Below are 19,321 nucleotides of genomic sequence, written 5' to 3'. Positions count from 1 at the left end.
TTTCTTGCTGCCGCCTGTCTGAGCTTCTCATGCCCAGAGGACTTTTTCAGTGCCTGCTTTAATATTCCTCCAATATATTTTATTTGTACAACAACAAACTTTATTAATGTATATGTATTCATTCATTGCCATCTCTATACAAAGCTAGTGAAATGTCTTTCCCATATATTTTGGTTTGCTTGCCTAGTCTTATGCACCTAAATCTGTCCATTTGCATCCTTATTAATTAATGTAGCAGTTGTACTTCAGTACTTTACTGTCATTTTTCAGTTGATATCCTTTTTTTAAGCCTTGGGAATTAGTATTTAAGTAAGAGAAGCTGACCCCAACATAGTTTCTGAATGTTTTATTAGAATGCAGTACAAGTACTTGTGGCCTCTTTCATGTTTTAGCAGAAGTATAAGACTGTATAATTAGCACACGCCGGACATGCAATGTCAGTTTTGAGATTGTGAAGGTCTGTGAAAGGTAATCAGTGTTTGGAGCATTTCTTTTTTATTATTATTGCTAACCTGTCTACCCTTCTTATATTGAATAAAGTTCAGTGCTAGGGGGTAGTGGAACTAATGGATGCAGAAGCTGAAGAGAAAAGTGTCATTTGTGAAGACGGAGGATGGCTTATAAATAGTTTCATTGATGATTGTCTGTTTCCACGAACCGTGTTTTTTCTTTTTTTCTGACAGAGGCAAAAGAAATAGTTTTAAAGGCACAGATTCTCGCTGGTGGACGAGGAAAGGGTGTGTTCACCAGTGGGCTCAAAGGAGGTGTGCATTTGACTAAAGAGTAAGTACATCTGCAGCTGAAAGAGAAAAAGAACAGTAACATCTTACCTGGAGAAAGTAGCAAAATTCTACAGTACTAGTTCAATACAGATCTTGATTAATGACAAAATAGCACTTCATGCATCATTGTCATCCTACTAAAATATTTTGGAATAGCAAGTAACTTTGTGAAAGTGAAACATCTTCAAAGTTTTTCTTCCCCAGACATAGTTTGATATCAAAATGGTACATCTTCCTTTGCAGTCTATCAAAATGATACAAAACCAGGGGCTTCACTTACTATAGATAGCACCGAGTTTCCCAAAGGAATGAATATCAGTGATGAAAGAGAGAAAAAAGTCTAGGTAGGTGTATAGGACAGACGATATCTAAATACTAATTTGAAAAGACATAACACACTTTTTAATTTTTAAATTGCTTCTTTTTGGAGACAAAATGCTATAAACTTATGTTAAAATAACTGTAGTTCAGGACTTTGTACCATTTATGTGACTGCCAGTATTAATAATTTTAAGCTAGTATTTTCATAACGTACTACTCTTCAAATTTATCTCACTTCTGATTTTATATATAGGTGAACATGCATCCTGCAGTCAATTAACCCTAATCTGTGTGATAAGGGAAGAAAATGAATTGATCTATATTGGTTGGATGTTCACAATGCTCTGAAAAACACACACATACACACACAAAAGCAAGATTGTATTATACCTGACCCAAATCTGCTTCTGTTTAGGAAATCTGATCTTGCAATGAAAAATGCATCTAACAGCATACTCTTTCTGTCTTTACAGCCCTTCAGTTGTTGGTGAGCTGGCGAATCAGATGTTAGGCTTTAATCTAACCACCAAACAGACTCCAAAGGAAGGTGTTAAAGTGAAAACGGTAAAGAGGGGATTGTGGGAATTGGATGTTTGCCAAGCAGCATTATATATGAATGACAGTTTAATAATGTATTTCATGTGCATAAATGATGGCTCATGCACAGACTTTTTTTTTTTTTTTTTTTTTTTTTTTTTTTTTTTTCTTCCTATTCCCTTACTTCATTCATTTAGAACTTTAAAGGGCAAGATAAAGCATATCCATTTCAGATAATATCATTATATATATTTATAAATATAAATAAATAAATAGTTGTGTCACTACATATTGACCTACGCTCCTGTTTATGCTTATGTACACTTGGCTGTTATTCATTACATGTAGGTGGGTTTTAAATATAGCTTTTTCATTGAATCATTACTAAATGGTTTATTTTTAGTTATATTAGTTATTAGTTATAAATCCTTGGTTATTATTTAGATTTTTTTTTTAATCATTCCTTTCATATTAGATATCTCTGGTCTTGTAGTCATTAACAATTTCCCTAAAAGTATACCTATCACTTTGTTCCTAGATTTTTTTATTTTACAATTAAAGTATGTTGATTATCTACAGCTTAGCAGTAGCAAGGGTTGATGTTGCTACTTACATAAAATTAATATGTTTTTTGTTTTATTTCCTCTTCATTTCATGAATACAACTACAGGCAAGCTGCAGAAATTGACTAAGGTGTTTCTTATTTAATTGTATAGATCTTGCCTTCTGCTTTATTCTCCTATGAAGCCGTTTCTTTTCACATTGTACATTTTACTCCTGACACACCAACTCGGGAACAAAGACGGTCAGTCTTGGTTCACATAGACACAGGAGATAAAGCAGCTTCTATTTTACAGTTATTGTTCATTTCCAAGGCATTTACTATAAGAAGCCATCATAACCATATACAGTGCATCCAATTACAGTGTACAGACAGCTAATGGACTTACTGTGCTCTTGTTACCGGGCCATTATTTCACTGCACATTTAAAAGCACTGTATTAACATAACCTGGAGTTTGTCTACCGTAAAGCTATGGTAATATTAACATCTTTTCCCCCCTATGTAGGTCATGGTGGCAGAAGCTTTGGATATTTCAAGGGAAACCTATTTTGCCATCCTTATGGACAGAGCCTGTAATGGTCCGGTCATGGTTGGAAGTCCACAGGGGGGTGTTGACATCGAAGAAGTGGCTGCTTCCACTCCAGAGCTGATATTTAAGGTTATCCTTTTAATATACTTGTAATTATTGTTTGATTCATCTCATACAAAACAACAACAGCACTTTTTTTGTTTTGTTTTCTTTTTGGCACTGTCTTTTAAACTGATATTTTCTGTCTATAGACAATAGACCCCTACCCCTACTACTACCTGAGCAAGGTACTTCACTTAGATTGTTCCAGTAAAATGCCCAGCTGTATAAATGGGTACAAATGTAAGTCGCCCTGGATAAGAGCGTCTGCTAAATGACAAATAATGTAATGTAATATACTGGAACAGAGGAGTAACTACCATTATGCATTATTATATTATTAATGATTATGCATTGCACTTATATTTTGTAAGTCACCCTGGATAAGGCATCTGCTAAGAAATAAATAATAAATAATAATAATGATGATAACAACAGGTTATTTATATTGGGATTGTCTTCCCTTTGTCCCATACAGGAATAATATACATTGTTGTGAAATTACTAGTGTTTTTGTATAGTACCATTGTATTTTACCAGTTTATTTTGTATTGCCAAATATCTTTTAAAAGAGACAGCTTAATCCATAATATGTATACAGTCATATTATGTACAGTATAATGCTGTAGCAGATGATGTAATGATAATATAAAAATCTGAACAAAATGCAGTAAAAACAAACATGAAACACAGAAAAAGCCAGATGGAGGAATAATGGGATGTTTTACAGTCACAGATTAAGCAGATTTGAAGCCCGATTCGAGCATGACTGCCAAAAAAGTGAGATCCTCTTCCAACACATAAGAAACCAAATGCAAATGGTTTGTGACAAAGATGAACCATCATTTCAATATATAGTTCTGTAAAATCCCACATATTGTTAGAAAATAAATGGGTTAAGTTCTCCATGACACCACTGTTTCCACTAGACTGCTGTTGTGTGTAGGCATTAGGGAATTACAGTGCAATGTGTTAGTTTTCAAATTGTGAAGAAGGGGTGATTTAATGAAACATTTTTGTTTCCGTTTTTTATCATGATGTGTCATGATTTTGCTAACACATCTGAACAACTATGTTTTCCTGTCAGGTTTTTTTTTTTTTCTTCTTTTTTTTAATCAGAATGAAGGTTTTCAGAAGTGGTAGTTATACTTGTACAATGTATGTAAAGATTAAAAATGTATCCAGCCCCTTCCCTGTGTCAATGTGAAGAGCATTAAGGTGTTTGAATGATTTGCTGTTGATGGGTGGGTAATTTGAAAACCTTCCTGGAGACTGTGGTTTTAGACTGGCAGGTTGCCTCAAATAAATTACTGATTCATGATTTTAATATGAATATCCACTTCATTTTAAAGTGCCCAATTAAACTTGATACTAAATTGTATTTTCTTGTCTTAAACAGGAAGTCATAGATATTTACGAAGGGGTTCAAGATGATCAGGCACTTCGCATGGCAGCTAATTTGGGATTTAAAGGACCTTTAGAACGACAGGTAATAATATATAGACATATAGATATAACATATATAGATATGTATATGATTATGTATATGTGTCCATATAATGTATTATTATAAGTTATTATTCACATACAACTATATATGTAGTAAAACTAAACATGCAGAACATTTATTATTTCAGTTGTCATTACAAATCTGTCAACACTTCAAAGCTGTTTGTTTTATTAAACATTTTCTCTTAAAGAATAAAATATGTACGGCATGAAATGTATTAATTTTGAATCAGGGTGGGTTCTCCGTGTTTCCATATTGAAATGCCTTTGTAATTAAGTAATGCCTCTGTAATTATTCTCCTTTATACAAATGCAGGCGGCAGATCAAATTAAGAAGCTTTATGATCTGTTTTTGAAAGTTGATGCCACTCAAGTTGAAGTGAATCCCCTTGGAGAAACTCCTGAAGGACAAGGTATGAAATGAAAGTAAAGCAGTGAATATTTGGAATGAAAACTGATTTGTAAACCACGTATGAAAGGTATGTAAGTGATACCTTCCACAAAGTCTTGCAAACCTGACAATCTTTGCAGAGGTCCTATATTAAAAGCATGCATATTTTAATACTGTCAATTAATTGAAATTCTTTTGAGTTGTCTGTTGTTTTTTTGTTGTTGTTTCTTATGAGCTACAAGGGGAAATAATCCAATTCCTTATTTGACACATAAATCAAATGCCCTGATTGATCTAGTGAATTGGAAAACAGTAGGTGTATCAGATGATTTGCTAACTAAAAACACTCTGGTAGCAAATGTAGTCAACGTATTCTAGATGGAAAGGGTTCATACAGGTTTCTTCCAGTGAACGTGCAATTTTCTTGGGGTCAAGATACTCTGCAGATAATCTATTCAGGTATGTTTTGCTGCTTTGCTGATTATGTCTGGTTTAAAAGCTAATTCGTATTTTGCTTTCCAAGCCAATTGTCAGTTTCAGGACAGAGTTAAGCAAGAACATGCAATTGACAAATATAAGGTAGAAAAAGTCAGCTACAGCTATTTTCCTTGTTTTTGTCTATAGAGTGCAAATTATTCTCAGGAAGACGATCATAATCATAAAAAGAATCGTAATGCCACATTTTGATAAAACAACATTAACTCCAATGTCCACTGGAAAATTATTAATTCAAAAATATAAACAAGGCTTTGCATTTCTAAACTGCTCTAAAACAGTAATATAGTTGTTTCCTATTTAAACCACAGAAATATGATGTCCTTAATTAGTTGTCAGGGATCAGTGTTTTTTTTTTTTTTTCTGACTCATGCATTTTTGTTTCTCCAAGTGTTAACCGTAACTTAAGTAACACCATAGGTTTCCTGGTCCAATTCTCATAGAGAGATTAGGTGGAGGAAAAAGAGTAAGATGGATAGCTCTCAGTAGATTGAAGGGAGATGACTTTTTTCTGCAGTTGTCATTTTATCACCTTTCTCAGATATTTCTTGCAGTACAGGTGTCTAGATCTTTTTTGTAGGAAGAAGTTTTGTATTGTTGTCTAAAGGAAGTTAAATATTTTAAGGACATGCTTGCAATACATATATAGTTTTTGAGTACATGTGCTGCTTCAGATATTGAGCTGTCCCAGTGTAACTCCACTTTGACCTCTGCATTTTGGAATGATAAAATATTACAAAAGAGATTTTAAAACAAACATGATAGTAATGTGTTTTCATGTGAATTGCACCATTTAGCTTTGACCTCTCTTCAGGCAAAAACTCTGTAACTAGCGCAGCTATTGTTAAATCAGTCATGCTCAAAGTTTTTTTTTTAAGGTTTTCATGGTGTTTATCTTCATGTCAGATTTTTTACAACAAATATACCAGTTCTTACTATGGTTTTGCTTCTCTGATTGAGAAAGATAGAATTGACATTTTAAATTAGTTTACATTGAAACTGTGTGCATGATTTTGGATCCAACATAATTGAGTGAAAATGAATAGAACACACATACCTTTTATATTGCACTACATTGCCTCAGTCTGTGCTCTGTCCCGACGCTCTTTGAGAATAGAATTTAAAAGCATGCTGTTTATTTCACTAATGTCCGCGACTAACAATACAAAAGTAACAATTTATTCATAAACATTTGAGAGTGCATATATGATCAATGTGCTTGAGGGTCTGTTTGACTGGCAGCTCAAATGTGTTGTAGTCAAATGAATTTGAAGCAGAAAAATTGGCTTTCAGTTCTAGCACTATAAATACACTTTATAAAAATATATATATATTTTTAAAACATTGTGCGGCAAGATGGCAGTGGCCTGCAGGCTTCCGAGATAAAGGATTTATTCTCTATTTTCAAGATTATTTTTTTTTATTATTGAGAAAAAAATATAGTTTGTTTATTTTTGAAGAGTGATGTAAGCACAAGCACATCTATTTTCAGGTGTTGCAAATTTCAGAAAGTGGAATTTAAAATCCATCTGCATGACTCATTTGCTTGGTACTGAAGCCATGATTTAGATCACCATGTTTTGTTCACATCAATGTGCACTTTTTAAATTATGATTTGTATGGTGACTGTAAAGATATTTCCCTTTCAAGTCGAAAGACATCCATTACCGAATGGGAAGAGCCTTCCAGTCAGTGAAAACATGTACCAAAGCTGCCCAATAGGGGCCCTGCTGGCAGGAGGGAGACCCACCCTCGGCGTCTGTGAACAGTCTCCTCCTGACTGCAGCTGCCTGCCATTTCTTCTTACACCTTGCCAGTGATACTGCTTTTAGTCAGATTATTTGGATAACTATCCACTTGCACTCTTCTGAATTTTATCGCTACTATTGGAGCTTTGCTTCTCTTCAGAGGTAAGTCTACAGCGGGAGTCTAGCTTGAGATCTGCTGTGTGATCATTACTTCCTGTACCATTTTTTCCTACAGATTCGAATGAAGGAGAAGGAATGAGAAAGCGACACTACTCCAGCTCGAGCAGTTTCAGTCGGCACGACCGACCTCCCTCGACATCAACATCTGTCACCCTCTCGACCATACCGTTGACATCTCGACCAGGTTGTTAAAACTCTCGAACACCAGGGGTTTGGCAAAGTCCTCCTACCCCAGGAGTCGCTATATATCGGAGGTCTGGACGAGGAAGACATCAGGAGAGACCTCTTGCTGTCCAGGATGAAGCCTAAAGGGGCGTTTCATCGGTGCTCCGGGTGCCAGAACAAGCTGCCCTCTGATGCCTGGGCGCTGAACATGCCCAACAAGCACTGACAGGCAAAGGAGGCTGGCTGCGAGCATTGTACAGCTGTCACAGAGGCTACGCGCAGCAAGAGGGCCAGGAGCTCCCCACCGCCTTCAAGAGTCTCAATGAACCGTTGCAGTGGAAGCCGCTCTTCTGCAGGTTCAGCCCCACGCAGGTCCCCCTGCGATTGTCTATGCGATGACAAGCCAGATGGCGATAGTCTTCATCCAAGGCCTCCCTGGCGAGGGTGCAGTCTGCTTCCCACTCTCCGCCATCTCACAGGCATTCTCCAGAGAGAAGGAGATCCTGGAAGTATAGACGGTCTCGATCCCTCTCATCTTGGAGCTCTACTCCACAGTGAGTTTCACCACGCCGGTCCCCTCCCCCTAGGAGGCAAGGGGAATCTCCTTCCTGGAGAGAGGAAGAGGAGGAGTTTAAGAGCATATTGCTCTGCGAATTTGGGGAAGTGACAGAGACCTTGGCCAGTCAGCAGTGCATGCTGAACATGTGGGCCAGGAGAGGAGGCCCCACTCCCCCCCAGCTACCACCACCACCTGAGGAGATGCTTTCCCACGTGGCTTCTCACTACACCTACACTGGGGAGACCGAGGAAGCAAGTTCAGTTTCTGAGCAATGCAAGGACCCGAGTGCAGTGTTGAAGTCGCTGATGAGGTGTGCAGCAGAAGCAGTGGAGATTCCCTGGTCCACTCATGAGGAGGTTCCAAGAAATAGGCTTATGAGGGGAAAAAGCCTCTAGACCCTCTGAAGCCTTGCCCCTCTTTGAGGATTATGTGGACATTGTCCAGGCAGGCAGACACGATTTACACAATGGCGAGGGCAGAGCAGAAGGGTCTGGGATCCTTCCCACCAATAGGAGACTCAGTGACCAGACTGGTACAGGCTAATGCATTGTTAGGCAAAGAACCCCTTTGTCCTAACAAGCAGTGCAGGACCATGGACGCTATGCTCAAGAAAGCATACTCCACCAAAACTTCAGCAACTTCCTCTACATGGGACACCTGGCAGGTCGGATGAGGGAGATGCGGAGGAGCTGGAGCTTGAGTCTGCATATATGATGGATTTGCTGCGCGAGGGAGGGAAAGCCATGGGAGATCCTTCGCAGATATGATAGCAGCCCAACACCATCTCTGCCTCACGCAGGCCAAGCTCCAGGACACGGAGAAGGCGGTGCTTCTCAGTGCTCCTATCACCCCCAGCCAGACGTTTGGTGAGACGGTGGATTTCTCGATTGAGCGGTCGGCTAAGGCTAAGGAGACAGCTGCGAAGTATTCGGATCTCCAGCAGGCTAGGAGATGGCCACAACAGTGCCAGTGGAGCTACCAACAGCCCAACAGGCAGTGGCCGAGAACAGTGAAGCCTCCTCCAAGGCCGCAACAGACCAGTGGCCCGCAGACTGAACAACGCTGCCAAAACCAGCCATAGGCGAGGGGTAAGAATAGACTCTTCGGCTGGAGTCCTAAGGGCTGGGGATACCCCTGGCAGCCCCATGCGAAGCAGCAGGGATTACAGCCATCAATACCACCCCCACGACCCCCCAACAGACTGACCGGACTCGACCAATGGCAGACCTGCACCGAGCCATACAACTAGTGGCTGCAGGGTACTCTCAAGCAGGGTTCTACTTAGGATATTTCCTAGTGCCAAAGAAGGACGGAGGCTTCAGGCCCATTCTCGACCTGAGGGTCCTCAACATGTTTCTGAAGAAAATAAACTTGTTGACTGCACAGCGTATCCTCCAGTCTGTCTGGCTGTGCGACTGGTTCATATCAGTAGACCTCGGGGATGCCTACTTCCATGTCATCCTCCCAGCACACAGGAAATACCTGCGCTTCGCATTCTCGAAGTGCATGGACGCAGCCTTGACCCCCCTCAGGACAAAGGGGATAAGGATTCTGAATTACCTGGATGACCGGCTGGCGTGCCAAGACTCCAGGCTTCAGGCAGAGAAACATACAGCAGAGGTCATGCGTCACGTGACTGCACTGGGTCTTGTAGTTCACACAGAGAAAAGCTCCCTCAATCCCACACAGATGGTGTGCTTCTTGGGAATAAGGCTAGACTCTCGAGACATGCTTGCCTACCTATCCAAAGACAGTATCGAGTCATTGGAGAAGTGCCTCGCATCATTCAGAAGGGCTTCAGCTCTCCAACTGGTCAAGTTTCAAAAACTGTTGGGGCTGAGTGCGGCCGCCTCGAATATTCTCCCCCTGTGACTCATGCACATGCGTCCATTACATCGCTGGGTAAATGCCCACAGGCTACACCCAGCGAGACAAACACCACCCATTGACAGTGACCTCAACATGCTGGCAGGTGCTGTCCTGGTGGAGAGATCAAAGCAATCTGCTCCTTGGCTCCCCTCTAGGATGCCCGCACAGATGGGAAGTCATCACTACAGACGCCTCAGGTACAGGATAGGCCACTGTCTGGAATGGGATGGGAGTCCGAGGGATGTGGAGTGGTCCGAGCTGCAAGCAGTGCAGCTGGCGCTGCAACACTTTCGTCATGTTCTGACAGACAGGTATGTCCTGGTTCAGACGGACAACATGTCGGTGGTGGCCTGCATCAACCACCAGGGGGGCCTACACTCCCCCAGACTACATTGTGTGGCGTGCAGTCTTTTTTCCTGTGGTCCTTCTCTTGTAGTTTGTGACGCTGGCACAGATGATCAGCAGAGATCCATGGTGTCTAGCCAGGAGCCAATTTCCTGGCAACCCAATTTCTGAAGGGTACGAGAAGTTTGAGACCATAATACAAGGCACAATTCAAGCCTGGCACTTGGAATTAGTTATACAAGGGCTTAGCGCTGCTCCCTTTGAGCCCGTTTCCACAATAGAGCTCCGCTTTCTTTTGCTCAAGGCAGACTTCTTGTAGCAATAACGTTGGCACAGAGAATTAGTGAAATTCACGCCTTGTCTGTGGATAAAGCCTGTCTGATCTTCTCAGGAAGCAATGACAGAGTCAGTCTGAGGACGAACCCAGCCTTCCTACCTAAGGTCATGTCAGCATTCCACATTAATCAACCGATTGTCCTGGAGTCTTTCCGTCCCCCTCCACCTACATCGGATGAGGACCAAAGAGTACACACACTCTGCCCTGTCCAGGCTTTGAAGTGCTATTTGCAGAGGACTGCACACAGCAGCTGTTTGTCTACTATGGTTTCACCACCAGAGGGAGTGCAGTTTCAAAACAATGACTGGTGCACTGGGTGGCAGACTGTTATCATTCCCATGCCTGAACACATCTCAGCGCACTCAACAAGGGGACAGGCTACGTCGTCTCTCTTTCTCACACTTGAGGCAACAGACCTTCACGAGGTTCTACCGCCTCAACGTGGCGGACCGGCTGTGCCCAACTTGGGCACACAGGTACTTCAAACAGCTAGCCCTCAGGCGCCATGAGGCTCTGCTATGCTTGCCATGATGGGATTGGGGCTTAAATCAGGTGTCAGGGCTTGCAACAGCTCTGGTATAGTCTTCCCATTTGGTAATGGCTGTCTTTTGATTTTAAAGGGAACGATAGGTTATTATCATAACCCCAGTTCCCTGAAAAAGAAAAACAGCCATTACCCTTCAGCGGTCACTTGGCCAGACGACCTTCCTGATGAAGAAATGGCAGGCAGCTGCAGTCAGGCCCCTATTGGGCATCTTTGGTACATGTTTTCACTGATTGGCAGGTTGGAAGGCTCTTCCCATTTGGTAATGGCTGTCTTTTGTTTTCGTTCTTCACTACTATTTCTTGGGGTTGTTTTCCTTTCCCCTGGAGCCAAGCCATAAACTGTGCTAAAATCTGAGGCTTTTCAAAGATTTGAAATGGCCTAAAATACATGGATATATTTACCTGAATAACTCTTAGACAATGTTAAGATTTCTCAATTATGCTATACTTCACTCTTCTGTCATGCATGTAACCATATTGAGGGTTTATATCATCCCATGGACCCCTCTTTTGTTCAAGGATTCCTTGCTAAACCTATCAAATCAAATCATTAATCTTCCCAAATGCACTGCCTCTTTAATGCTAAAGTAGTATTTCAGAGATTCTCAAACCGACAGCAGCTACAAAATAAAACCTCTGTGGATATGACTTGTTGTCTTTGATATCTTTTCAAAAGGAAAAATATTCATTTCTATATTTCATCAAGCAATGACGTGACAATAGGGCTTTTAGTAGGAGAATAATTGTTTATAAATATTCATAAATGTTTTACTGGAGTCTATGCTTTGTCTGTGCTTTGTTAGATACGGGTTAGGTACAAATAAGACAAACATTTCTCTGAAAGGAGAAAGGAAGGAGACTGCCTCTTAAATTTGACTTCTCGTTAATACCCGACAAACTTTTTGTTTGCATTGTGAACCAGCTCTTTTCAGTAAAGTCAGTTTTTAGGAGAGGCTGGGGAAAAAACCCACATAACACTGCATCACAGCAAAACCCACGAAATGCTGTGGTGCTTGTTAAAAGGTTTAAAGTAATAAAAAGTTTACCTTTTTCACTTTTTTCCTGTTTCTGCACTTATGTTACTTTTGATGTCTTTCCGTGATGATATACGAGAAGAACAAATGTAAAAATGTACAAGTCAAGGCTTTTCTTGTAATAAAAAGAAATGCAGAGCGTAGCACATGATTTCAAGTAACTGCTGTATATGATTCTCTGTATTTGAACGGAGAACATTTTTCTTACAAATACTGGAAATGTAAGTTCAGTTTATTACTTTTGGGAGCACAAGCCTGCTTTTATTTCCCAGAGAACCGTCATTACACAATATATTTACAGTTATTTCTAGAATAAAGCAATATGGAAAGACTGTCATGCTTCCAACACTGTACTGCACTATTGATAGATGTAACACCCAATCACCCTTATATGATTATTCTATTTCCTCCAGTACAACATTCTTCAAAATTTTGAAAAGCAGCTGTAATTACTGCATTGAAACACCAATGCTATTCAACCCCTAATCATTTGATTTATAGTTTAATCTGCAGGTAATTACGTGGGTACAAATACAAAATTAAACTTTTTTCCCTTCCTCATATAATCTATTCTGTAGGGTTGCTTACTGAATTTAGAATGCAGTCCAAGTATTACTGTTCACCAATGGAATCGATGGATAACATATTTATATTGCAAAACAGCTCGATTTGCATGTGATATAAATTCTAATTGCCTCTAAAGGTACATGGGAGTTAATCAAATGCAGAGGCCGTTCTGCATAATAAGTGTTCTTCTTCAGGTGCTGTCAAATAGCCATTCAGTTCAGGCACTTCATTTAATGGACATGAATTATTCAGCTTAACTGGTCACTTTCCTGGGTCTTGTATTTATTATTATTATCAATATCATTATTGGTATTATTATTATTATTATTATTATTAGTAGTAGTAGTAGTAGTAGTAGTAGTAATAGTAGTAGTAGTAGTAGTAGTCTTATTATAAGTAAGCCTAGTTATAGTAGTCTCTTGTCCTAATGCTGCAAATATTTTGAGGGAGAAAAGGAGTAATGCAATTAAAATGATAAGATTAGATTTCAACTGCTTTTCTAAAATGCAAATTCTCCTGTCTTTTCATTTGCCCTCATCTCTCCTACCAGTTGTGTGCTTTGATGCCAAAATAAACTTTGATGATAATGCCGAATTCCGACAGAAAGACATTTTTGCAATGGATGATATGATGGAGAGTGATCCAATTGAAATGGAGGCTGCCAAATTTGACCTGAAATACATAGGATTAGATGGAAACATTGCTTGCTTTGGTAAGTAATCTAACCTGTTTACATATAAAAGTAACAAAAATGTTAATGCATAATGATATGTATATACAGCTCTGGAAATAATTGAGACCACTGCAAAATTATCAGTTTCTCTGGTTTTACTATTTATAGGTATCTGTTTGGGTAAAATGAACATATTTGTTTAATTCTATAAGCTACTGACAACATTTCTCCCAAATTCCACATAAAAGGGGTAGGGGGGTCAAATTGACATTGTGGTCAATCATTCCTTCATTAAGCGAGTCAATGCTAAAAGTAAATTCTAATTCATCCACTCCCTGTGCTGCTTCTGGGGATTGTCTGAAACTCTTAAGTGATGTACAAAATGCCATCCTTTATATACATAATAAGAAATCTAAATATCTCTAACTCACTAGTGACAGCTGTTAAAATGAATTTCCTTGTTTTATGTGTCATCAGGCTTCTGTATAGTGCAAAATACATTTTCAGTACTAATAACATTAATGAAGAAAGACATTTGTACTTAGGCACAGGTTGTCTGTCTAACAGGAAAACAGTCACTTAGTAAGCGGGATTGTTGCGTCACGTGCCACAGAGCAACTTTTGTATTTCCGATTTGTTCTAATCAAGACTACTTGTCTGAGACAGCAGGTACAGTACTGAATGCCTTAGATTCTAATTTTCATTAATTATGTTACTACTTAATTTGCAAATGAATGGTTGCATATGGAAATGTGTAACCTTGCTCATTTCGTGTACACTTTAATGTATTATGCATTTCACATTTTAAAATAACTTTTGTGTTTTTCATTATATTGATCTGAGGTAGCATAATGAATGAAAGACTTCATTTTTCTTTTGTAAATCCTTTGTTTTTTGTTTATTATTTGTTCTTCAAGGGATGTATTCATATATTTTGTATAAATTATTTTTAGCAGGAAGCAGATGATGGGAGAAAAAAGCAAATTTCAATCTGATTTTATTAACACTAGATCTTAGCCTAGGGGTTAGGTAATATCAAATACACAGTGTTGATTCTTATACAAAGTAATAAACATGAATTTATTACAGCTTGGACTCATCTCCTTGTATTATGGGTGGCTTTGCAGGGAAGATTATTAGTACTTTTTCTTTTTGAGAATACAATATTTCTACTAAGTCATAGTAAATAAAGGGGATCTATGATGTATAATATTTAAAAATGTTGTAATCGAAATCATAACATTTAGGTGAATTTAATTTTCTGACAATGTCATCTTTTTGTCTCTTTAGTAAATGGGGCAGGTCTTGCTATGGCGACCTGTGATATAATTGATCTTCATGGAGGAAAACCAGCCAATTTTCTAGACTTGGGTGGAGGTGTTAAAGAGAGCCAGGTGTATCAGGCCTTCAAACTGCTCACAGCTGATCCCAAGGTAAATTACTTCCATTTCCACATGACTTTTAAAATCACCTTATTGTGCCTGATTTGTCCATCTCAAGCTAGCTTATGGAATGCCTAAACTAAGGAAACTGATGTCATTTGCTGAATTGTTCTTGTCTGGAAGGCTTTGTTTGTACATGCTTCAGTAAGCAATAATGGACAAATTTTATAATCGCCAAGGTGTGCATTTCTGAAGCTGTTTGTTCAAGGCTGTCAGTGAGCTGAACTGAAAAAGGCAATGTTTAAAAACAGTTTAATAGTAAAACCGATCTACAAATTCCTTTTTCTTGATTCCCCCACTTTTTCTTTTTCAAAAAATTGTCCATACAACTAACCAGGTGTTTTTGATATAGTTGTTTTGTTTGTTTTGTAGTTTTTGCATCCACATAATAAATAACTCAATTACAATTGATATTGAGATGATATCCAACATTCCTATGATTATATGGGCTAGGATTTTAGTTGCTAAAAACAGGGGAATATATATAACTGTACAGATGTGCTGTTAACCCTTGGGATTCCCTGACAGTACCAAACACTGTGTAGGAACAGCCTGGAACAGAACCCTAGGCTGAAGGGAGGGATTCTTTATCAGTTTTAATTAAATCATTTTCCGAGTGCATAAGATGGCAGTTATTGAAACAACTGCGGCTTTTCTATTCAATTGCAGTCGTGCTGTGGACTGTGCAAGTTTGTGAAAGTGGGGGAATATTATTAAAAATGCTTTGAATATATGTATATATATTTGGTGTTTTGTTAAAAATGCAAAGTACTATCTTTATTATAAGTTGATTATAAACAAAAGATGCCAAATAGGCCTGTGACACTGTGTAATTAAATGCCTGCTGTGGATTAGGGAAAGCAACATGAATAAAAACTGTGCAGGTTATATTTTTATCCATCAAGGCATTAAAGTATTTTTTTTCTGTTGAATTAAAAAAAAAAAAAAAGTAAGTAACTAAGCAGCATGATGCACTGCCTTCACATGCTACCAACTCCTAAACAAATAACAAAAAAGTTTAATAATGTTTGCACATTGCAGAATGAAATCTTTTCTAATCTCAATTCAGGTTTTTGTTTTCCTAATCATTATCTAGCAAATGTTTGTCTTTATGCCTATCATTTGCATGCTTTAACGTGACGTCTCCTGTTACAAGCTCACACTGTTAATTGCTTTTCCCAGTAGACAAGCTCAGTTTAGTGAAATGTCATACTGTTGTAGCAAACTTGAGATGCGCACAACTGAGGCTTCTAGTTTTGAGCAAGCTGTACAGTACAAATATTTGGAAGGTCAAGTGGTCCTATTGTTAAGGCATATAGTATATTACCAAGACAGTCCCAGCTGAAGTCTATTCTCTTCTCATACAAAACTATTGTGTGTGAGATACGTGAACCCCCCTCTTGCTTCGTTCTTTGAATGAGAAGTAAAACGGAGGTCACTTGAGTAACTCAGTCTTTTCATAACTTCTGAGCTGTATTTTGATTTTGGACATGATACACTTCATGATTGCTATATAACTTATTAATATTAATATTAATAACTAATTCCCTATATATATTTGAATGAAGGCCTCGGTTACATTAATCTAGCGGGGGGATACCACAGACATTTAGGTGAGACACTTGTATTTCCTTACAACAGCAGAAGGTACTAATTAAAATATTTGAGTCTATTTGTGTCACTGTATTGGTACTCTCCCTAGGGTGTGATTTAGCAGAACAATTTAGGTTTACGGCCTTAAAACAAGGCAATCGAAAACAGTCATTCATCCATTATGCAATATAATTTAAGAAATAAATGGTTTCCATACAATATTGTAACATACCTCAGTTTTGAATAAGTAGTAAAATAACGTTTTGTGACACAACAAAAAGTGCTCAATTTTAAATAAGTGTTGCTCTTATTTTCTAGATGTTGATGTATTGTAGTCTCCACATCCATGTTCTTTCTCTTCTATGCATGTCGGTCCTCTACAAGTTAATGCAAAATGCTTCTAGTTTGAGTTATGCACATGTGAACAATCAATTTATCATTTTTTGTATGTGTCAAAGTAAAAAAAAAAAAAATGTTACAGGTGTATTTGGTTTTTGAACAGTATATCTGAAATGGATTTTGCAATAAAATACTAAACTTGTTTGGCTAATTAGCAAAATATGAAAAATATTTTGTCAAAGCTTACAGAAACATGTACTTTAATAGTTTGAAAAATAATAATTTTAAGAATAGAAAAACATTAAACATTGACATTAAACCCCTGTGCACTCGAATTTGCATTTCACAGGGGATTTTTTAGTTTTACAGTTACATAAGATCTGCAGTTTGAATATTAATTATTAGATTCCTGGTGAGATAAAATCCTAATTTACATTTATTTTTCTCTTTTTACTATCAGTAAACAGTGATTTAAATATATATATTACTTCAATGCAATTTAATTGAATCTTTTGTTTGTTTATATTTTTGTACGCTGAATTGTAGATTTGAGGCTGTCTTGTAAATGTTGTTTACATTGATTTGTACTTAAAACCAGAAAGGACAAAACATGAACTCTGTTGTCTGTTGATGGAGATGGAATTCAATATAGAATACTAGTATGTCTATAATCTGACACAATGAAAACTCAATGAACCTTCAAGTAAAAAGGGTTCCATGTTTAAGTGTTTTATCACCGTAAATATACCACACATGTCCCATCTCATTTTCACTGCAAACATTAACACCCCTGCCACCCACTGGCACATTCAGTGCCATGCCATTGCAGTACAGCTTGTTTTCCTTTGGCTATTCTGTCAAACTGAGCTGTGGCATATTCTGAGACTCTGCCCCCCCTAACTAGGCCTACGTACTCTGCGCTGAACGATGCTGGGGGGTGAGGTTAATAAATTCCTCCATTACTTTGCATCAACACTGGAGAGAAATTGGAAATCATTCTACTTGGACTGGAAGATATTACGATTCACATCTAGGGTGTTTACTGTAGAATTAATTCAGTGTTTCTGTATTATTTTGCTTTCTGCCATGAGTTATGATCTGGCATACATAAATAAAGTTACAGGTCATATAGTAAGTTATTTTGATGGAGAATGTGGTTATGCAAAAATAAAAATGGGAAAGATAATTACTTTAAAAAAGCTATTGTTTGTCTAATTATATTTTTTCCTGTAAAAACAAGACTGCATAACTATGCAATATAATAAGCTGTGAGGCAGAGACTTAAAAATGTGTTTTCTATAAGACCTACTTGCACTGAAATATACTTTATCTACATCTGACCATTTCTAACAATTGGATATAATGTAGTATCATTATTTTTTAATATATTTTAATAAAATTTTACACAAAATAAATTGTATGTTTTACTTTCATTTGGAAATAAATTTTCACACGGAAAATACACTTGTGACTGTCTGTCTGCGTAACACAACACCTCACTCAACCCTTGTACACATTACATGGACTCAAGTCACTCAGCTGATGACACCTCTGCTTTCAGCGATGATGAAATAACACTCGCTCAGCCTACACGAGTTTGAACAGAAGTCTCTCTGTGTTAAGCACAGATTTATTAAGTGAATCCTGATTAATGTGTTTATGACTTTCATTAGAGCTTAGCCTTTGAGCTGCTAATCAAATACCACCATGCCTTAGATGTGAGAGGCACAATAATAGCATACGGGGTGCCATTAAATAATGTATTAAACGGGAGGGTTAGGAGTACATTTCGTGCAGTCTCTGTGGACAAGGGGTGGAATATCGAAATAGGAAATTTTTAAACGTTTTTATTTATATAGAACATAGTAGGATGTAGTAGATAGTATGGATCAGGTTTTCAATTGTGTATCTCAATTAATGTCTTTTTCCGTTTTCATATTTAAAGGCATCTTATATAGTAAGTCAGAGGAGATATGATACTCTGACATGAGGCTTAATTAATCTTAGTACAGTCTGAAATGTAATTGTGGCTACCATCCTCTCCTGCAGAGCTCTTTAGGCAAGGAATGGTTTATCAGGCATGTCTTGGGAGTTTATAAATGTTTAATTTTTGAACAGCATCTTTTAACTCTGTTGGTGTCAATTTATAGTAGACATTCACCTTGAAGCATTATTATAAATACCATTGACTTCATAATTATAAGGTTTGGGCATTTAGAGTATGCTGCCTTTGAGAATCATATAATGAATATGTAAAAAAAAAAAAAAAAAAAAAAAGGATAAAAATAGTGCATTGCATGTTTAAACTGGTAAATTAACATGAGCTCTTTCAGTTATTCAAACTCCCAGGCAAATCAAGCAAATATAGCATTATAGCCAGTCTGTCTAAAACATATGTATGGATTTGGAATGGCTGACCCACTCTACCCTATGTATAATTAATTTATACAGCTGCAGAACACATGCTTGCCTGACAGTGTCACCTGTCTCCCTCCAGGCCTTTCTTTAAATGCAAGACAATAACATGAAAATGAGCGAATAATGTAACATTAAAAATACATTAATCGTTTGTTTTTTCTTGTTGCCTCAACAATTTCATACAGTCTGTTCAAATACATGCATTTATGTAATATTTTAAATTCCTAAATTGTACAGCCAGTTGTATTAATTCTTCTCAAATTGTCTCTCTTGATTACC

General features: G+C 37.8%; 1 protein-coding gene across 1 annotated transcript in view; it reads left to right on the top strand.

Annotated features, from left to right (window-relative positions):
* The window catches only part of suclg2 (succinate-CoA ligase GDP-forming subunit beta), a 118,111-nt gene that overhangs the window by 53,751 nt on the left and 45,039 nt on the right, over nucleotides 1-19,321 (top strand). The window contains exons 3-9 of the mRNA XM_066698019.1: nucleotides 684-783; nucleotides 1,577-1,667; nucleotides 2,710-2,862; nucleotides 4,232-4,321; nucleotides 4,658-4,754; nucleotides 13,128-13,289; nucleotides 14,541-14,683. Coding sequence (XP_066554116.1) covers nucleotides 684-783; nucleotides 1,577-1,667; nucleotides 2,710-2,862; nucleotides 4,232-4,321; nucleotides 4,658-4,754; nucleotides 13,128-13,289; nucleotides 14,541-14,683 — 836 coding nt within the window. The remainder of the gene's footprint in view (nucleotides 1-683; nucleotides 784-1,576; nucleotides 1,668-2,709; nucleotides 2,863-4,231; nucleotides 4,322-4,657; nucleotides 4,755-13,127; nucleotides 13,290-14,540; nucleotides 14,684-19,321) is intronic.

This window comes from Amia ocellicauda, chromosome 3 (assembly GCF_036373705.1).
Source record: "Amia ocellicauda isolate fAmiCal2 chromosome 3, fAmiCal2.hap1, whole genome shotgun sequence".
Classification (NCBI taxonomy): Eukaryota; Metazoa; Chordata; class Actinopteri; order Amiiformes; family Amiidae; genus Amia; species Amia ocellicauda.
The sequence above is the reverse complement of the archived record's forward strand: the minus strand, read 5'-3'. Positions and strand labels throughout refer to the sequence as shown.